General features: G+C 38.2%; 1 protein-coding gene across 1 annotated transcript in view; it reads left to right on the top strand.

Moving 5' to 3' along the window:
- EYS (eyes shut homolog (Drosophila)) overlaps positions 1 to 5,014 on the top strand; it is a 1,189,235-nt gene extending 1,184,221 nt beyond the window's left edge. Inside the window, 6 exon segments of the mRNA XM_006096829.1 lie at positions 1,673 to 1,711; positions 1,713 to 2,029; positions 2,032 to 2,376; positions 2,379 to 2,568; positions 2,570 to 2,624; positions 4,901 to 5,014. Coding sequence (XP_006096891.1) covers positions 1,673 to 1,711; positions 1,713 to 2,029; positions 2,032 to 2,376; positions 2,379 to 2,568; positions 2,570 to 2,624; positions 4,901 to 5,014 — 1,060 coding nt within the window.
- The last annotated feature ends 1,273 nt before the right edge of the window (positions 5,015 to 6,287 follow it).

Below are 6,287 nucleotides of genomic sequence, written 5' to 3'. Positions count from 1 at the left end.
TTATGCTCTATCTGTGTTTTGTTTGGAGATTCCATTTCTTCTGTTTCTTCTTTTTTTAGCTATATGTCTTGTTTGGGGGATTTTTGTGTGTGGTTGCCATTAATTTTATAAAAAGCGAAGTTGCATATATACCATGGTTTTTTCCCTTTTAAGTGCATCTGATCTTCTCTTCCTTTACCTATTAATACCTGTCCCTCTTCCCTTTGTATGTTTTTGTTGTCACAAATTTATCCCTTTTATGCTACGAGTTTTTTGGCAATCCTACTGGTAGTGTTATGACCTTATGTTCTTTGTTTCTGGTAGAATAACTCCCTCCTGCAATAGAGGTTTTCTAGTGATAAAATCCCTCAGCTTCTGTATGTCTGAGAATGTTCTTATTTCTCCTTCATATTTAAAGGATAATTTTGCTGGATATAATATGTGTGGCTGGTAATTTCTCTCTCTTTCAGATATTTGAATATTTGGTTCCACTCTCTTCTGGCTTGTAGAGTTTCTGCTGATAAGTCAGGTGAAATTTTTATGGGTTTTCCTTTATAGGTTACTTCCTTCTTTTCCCTGGATGCTTTGAGGATTTTTTCTTTGTCACTAATTTTTGATAGCTTCATTACCAAGTGCCTTGGAGAGGGCCTCTTTGAATTGAGGTCACTAGGTGTTCTGTTTGCTTCTTAGATTTGAGGATCTAGTTCTTTCCATATATTTGGGAAGTTCTTATCCACTATTTGTTTTAATAGACTCTCCATTCCATACTCTCTCTTCCTCCTCCACTATGCCTTATGATTCTGGTGTTATTTTATTTTTTTATGGAAACCGGAGAGATCTCTAAGGGCTCATAGGGCTATTTTGTATTTATTTTTATCAAGTCTCTCTCTTCTTCCCTCTGCATCATTTCTTGATTCCTATCTTCAATATCACTAGTTATTTTCTCTAATTGGTTGGTTCTGTTTTCTATGCTCATCAGCTCACTCTTAATTTCTTTAATTGCCTGCTTCATTTCCAGGATTTCTGCTTGATCCTTTCAAATTTCAATTTATTTGGAGAAATACTTATTTTGTTCATTGATTTGTTTTCTGAGTGCTCTGAATTGCCCGTCAGTATTTTCTCACTTCTCATTGAGTACTAGAGGCCTGGTGCATGAATTCATGCACATTGAAAGGAAATTTATTAGAAGAAATATTTTAATATCGCTATTCACCCTTTCTCTATAATAGAGGTGTCAACCAAATTCACGATTGACAATAACAGATGGAAACACACGCGTGCGTTGGTGCCAGTGAGAGCTTTATATATATATAGACTAGAGGCCCAGTGCACAAAATTCGTGCACTGGAGGGGGGTGGGGAAGCCCCTCAGCCCAGATTGCGAGAGGGCACAGGCTGAGGGACCCCACCAGTGCACAGTCGGGGCCGGGGAGGGACACAGGAGGGCTCCAGGGCATGTCTGGCCCAGTCCCGATTGGCCAGACCCCAGCAGCAAGCTAACCTACCAGTCGGAGCATCTGCCCCCTGGTGGTCATTGCCCCTCATAGTGACTGGTTGACTGTCTGCCCTCTGGTGGTCAGTGCATGTCATAGCAAGCGGTTGAGCGGCCTTTGCATGTCATTAGCATATTATGCTTTGATTGGTTGACCAGACAACTGGACACTTAGTATATAGAAGGCCGACATTAACATTAGCTACCTGGACACAAACACTGACTTCTATATTGAAGGAGTGTCTTGTAAATCCCATGGCAACAGCCAATGGACCGGTAGGTTTTCAAGGTTGTGTCCGAGAAGTTATAAATAATCAAGAATTACAATTAACTGAACTAGGAGCGAAAGGTGGCTCAAATGTAGGTGACTGTGATGGGACAGCCTGTGGGTACACCGTGTGCAGAAATAGGGGTGAATGTATAGTAAATGGCACTTTTTTGTGCAGATGTCCGCCACACTGGACTGGAAACACATGTGACCCATCTGTGTACTGTTTGAATCACCTTTGTCTCCACCAAACTCTGTGTATACCTGACTGGCCGTTCTCTTACAGTTGTGTCCTTTGGGTTGGGTGGGAAGGTTTTGTGAAAGCAAAACTTCATTTTCATCTGCAAAATTTATGGGTAATTCTTACATTAAACACATTGATCCACACTATAGAAAAAGAAACCTCCAGCTCACTACTGTATCCTTTAATTTCAGTACTACTGAAAGAGCAGGCTTAATTGTGTGGATAGGAAAAGCTCAAAATGAAGAAAGTGATTTTCTGGCAATTGGTCTCCATAATCAGACTTTGAAAATAGCAGTTAACTTAGGAGAATGCAACTCTGTACCGATGATTTATAGCAATGGTACATTTTGTTGTAATAAATGGCACCATATCATTATAAGTCAAAATCAAACTCTTAGCTAGATGGCAAGCTAATTCTCTCTGAGGATATTGACCCACACAAAAAATTTGTTGCTCTGAACTATGATGGTATTAGTTACCTAGGGGGTTTTGAATATGGTCAAAAGATAAACATTGCTACTCAAGAGATTTTTAAAAGAAATTTTGTTGGTAAAATTAAAGATGTATTTTTTCAGGATTCAAACAAATGAGTTAATTGAATCAGAAGGGTACAATGTTTATAATGGAGATGAACACAATTAGGTTACACAAACTTATAGTGGTTACTTTAATATACTATATATGTAAATGTAGTTGCTTTGGTAGTTATTTCTTTAGCACATTATTTTGCTGAAAAACAACTGTTTACTATTATCTGAAATAGTCTAAATGCTAACACTTTTATAAGCTTATATAGCTAAAGAAAGATTCTGGTTGTTTTTCCGACATCCAATTTATCTGTAAGTATGTTGATTGCTAAATTTTTACTCCATTAGTTCATTCATTAGTTCATTTAGTGTTATTCATCTGTGAATTTTTTAAAAATAAAATTTAGGTGGGAATGAATTATTGATATACACAAAGAAAAATAAAATAAGCAAATGTTATTAAAAAGAAAATTACATAAGGAAATATTGTTACATAGCTCAGCTATAAATATTCACATGATCGGCAATGTGAAGTTTGAATATTGACTTAAAAATTACATGAATGTGGGAAGGTGGAAGGTGGGGAAAGGAGTTGGCTGGTGAGAGCTAAATCCTTATCTTCCACATTAAGTCATCAATAAATATTGGTTTTTATAACTATTTTTAAATAGCATATAAATATCACTTACAAATATGAAGGCAAATATCCTAATGTGTAAAATACTGAAGGTCAAGTCTACATGTCTCAAAATTGGGCAGAAAGAGAGGTTCTAAATAAAGCCATGGTAAATTATTTTCTTGATATCTATACTGTTAAAGGATAACTTGAGAAACTCAGTTTTGCCCAATATCAGTGGTGGATATAATTGTGAATAGCATTTCCACCCCACCTGTACTCCACCACCATTATTGCTGTTGTTACTTAACGTTTTGTTTGATATTTATAATTTTGCCAATGACAACACAAGAAAGCAACTGACAACACATGACTGATACAAAGCACTAACAGACAGGACTGTGGAGCAAAGAAGTTAGTAACAATCAGCATGTGACGTTTAAAAGGAAAAACAGTAATTATCTGTTAAACGGAGACTTTACAAAGAGGACTGGTGCAGTTTAACGTCTTAATGCAAAATCTGCCTGCATGGGCTCCAGCCTATACAAAGACACTAGGTAAGTCATTTGAAGAACTTTACAGGTAATTTTTTTAGCCTTACTTTTGCAATCAGAAAGCGATAGACATTCTTGGAAGGCCCTAGAACTAAAGCTGAGAACTTTGGCACTATTGCTGCTAGACATAACATTCTTACCATTGAAAAGTGTGTGAGCAAAATAGGAGGTGGGATTCCAGAATGGCTATATATTGATTCAAAGAGGGTGTTTGTTTGTTTTTAAAAGAAACCACAACTCTACCCAGTGTTTCCTGAAAAACTCGGACATTTATCTGCTTTGGTCCATACCATTTCATTTCACTCTTGAGATATTAAGATCATAAGGATAATTGCTCTAAAAAACTTCCTTGATAGTGATAATGAAATCTAACTTTTAAAGATACACATCTTGCCCTAACCGGTTTGGCTCAGTGGATAGAGCGTCGGCCTGCGGACTGAAGGGTCCCAGGTTCGATTCCGGCCAAGGGCATGTACCTTGGTTGCGGGCACATCCCCAGTAGGGGGTGTGCAAGAGGCAGCTGATTGATGTTTCTCTCTCATCGATGTTTCTCTCTATCCCTCTCCCTTCCTCTCTGTAAAAAATCAATAAAATATACATATAAAAAAAAAAGATACACATCTTATGGCAAGAAAGCTGTTAAGCCATTCTCTTCTCTATTGTTGGCATTATTTTCCTTAACATCTAAATATACTATGGCAGTGATGGCGAACCTTTTGAGCTTGGCGTGTCAGCATTTTGAAAAACCCTAACTTAACTCTGGTGCCGTGTCACATATAGAAATTTTTTGATATCTGCAACCATAGTAAAACAAAGACTTATATTTTTGATATTTTATATATTTAAATGCCACGTAACAAAGAAAAATCAACCAAAAAAATGAGTTCGCGTGTCACAGGTTCGCCATCACTGTACTATGGCCTTAGATGTTTTGTAAGTCCCAATTTTTAAGATTTATTAATTTACCCACAACTGAGCTACAATTAGTGAGTCAAGAGCTGTGATGAGTGGAATGGCCCCCAAAGTTGTCCACATCCGAATACCTGGAACCTGTAAATATGTTAGATTACATGGCAAAGGGGAATTAAGGTGACAGATGGAATTTAGGTTCCACCTTGGATTAGCTGGGTGGGCCCCAGGAATCACGACGGTCCTTTAAGGTAAAGAGGGAGCCTCAGAGACAGCAATTTGAGACTCAGGCCCATGTTGTTGGCTTTGAAGATGGAGGCAAGAACCGTAAGGCAAGGAAAGTCCGTGGCCCCTAGAAGCTGGAAAAAGCAAGAAAAAGGATTCTCCTCTAAGCCTCCAGGAAATGCACCCTCTGAGACATCTTGATCTCAACCTACTGAGACCCACAGCAGACTTCTGATTTACAGCAGTGTTAAGAGGATAAATTTGTGTGGTTTTAAGCCACCAACTTTGTAATAAGTTTGTCGTAACAGCAATAGAAAATAAGGGCTGCAGAATTAGGATTTGAGATGAAAATAAACTTTATAAATCTGTACAAGAGAACCCACAAGTTTTTGGTTACTTTTGAGGAATGGATTGCTCTGTAAAGGGTTTCAGGTAGCAGAATGGTGAGGAAAGGGCTGGGAAAGGTATATAATAACCAGGCTTGTCCCTCTCTCCTGCTCTCAATTCTCAGAGCACAGCTGCCACACATAATGACTTTGGAGAAAAATAGAACTGAGCTAGAATCCCAGCCCTGATCACAGCAGTCTAACCTTTCCAAGCACCAGTTTCCTCGGTTCTAAGATAAATCTTTACCTTTCAGGCTGAACAAGGTTTACATAAAGCACTCGGCACAAGGTTTGCAATAGAGGGTTTGTGGAGGCTTTCTTGTTGCCACAAGGGGTGGACTTTATAGGTACTGAGACACCCTGGTACATTTTATTTCAACAGAGGTATGTATAAAACTGGCATCAAACTTTTCAAAGAGCAAGTTTTTCTTAAAACAGGAGAAGTAACGATGAACTTCATATAACTCGGTAGTTTGTAGAAGGCTGGCTTTGAGACTTAAGGACAGAGAATGGCTTTGGATCTACTACTCATTGAAAACTTTTATTTCCCCCTACATTCCTCAGAAGTTAAAACCTTAGAGTCCACATGCCCATACTCTCCCTACTTGCCAGTTTCAGTGAACCAGGGGTTAGGAGACATGGTTCGAATCCTTAGTAGTCCCATAATCCCAGGAGATGGTTATCACTAATAGGGGCCTATAGAGGATGTGACAAGATCCAATGAGAGATGAATAAATAACTTTAAAGTAAGCATCACAACAATGTGTGTAAGGAACTAGTTAAGAGGCAAGCAAAACTGATTTTAAGGTTTTCTTCACTGGTTAACCCATTCTTGTACTTTGCAAAAAAAAATCTGATGTCTGAACAACCTCCTACCAGATCAGTAAAATCAGATTTACTAAACAACATACATATTTGAAATCAAAAGGCTAATTTTGGAGGATTTGGGTTGGTTGGGGTTTTTTTTTTTTTTTTGGGGGGGGGGGGGGAGTGGCAGGGGGAATTCCTGACAATTTTTTCCTGATTGTGCAAAAGATGACCCACCAAATTAAGTTTTGTTTACACTGTTTTTAAATAAGTTAGTTTCC

Source organism: Myotis lucifugus, unplaced genomic scaffold, assembly GCF_000147115.1.
Source record: "Myotis lucifugus unplaced genomic scaffold, Myoluc2.0 scaffold_187, whole genome shotgun sequence".
Lineage (NCBI taxonomy): Eukaryota > Metazoa > Chordata > Mammalia > Chiroptera > Vespertilionidae > Myotis > Myotis lucifugus.
The sequence above is the reverse complement of the archived record's forward strand: the minus strand, read 5'-3'. Positions and strand labels throughout refer to the sequence as shown.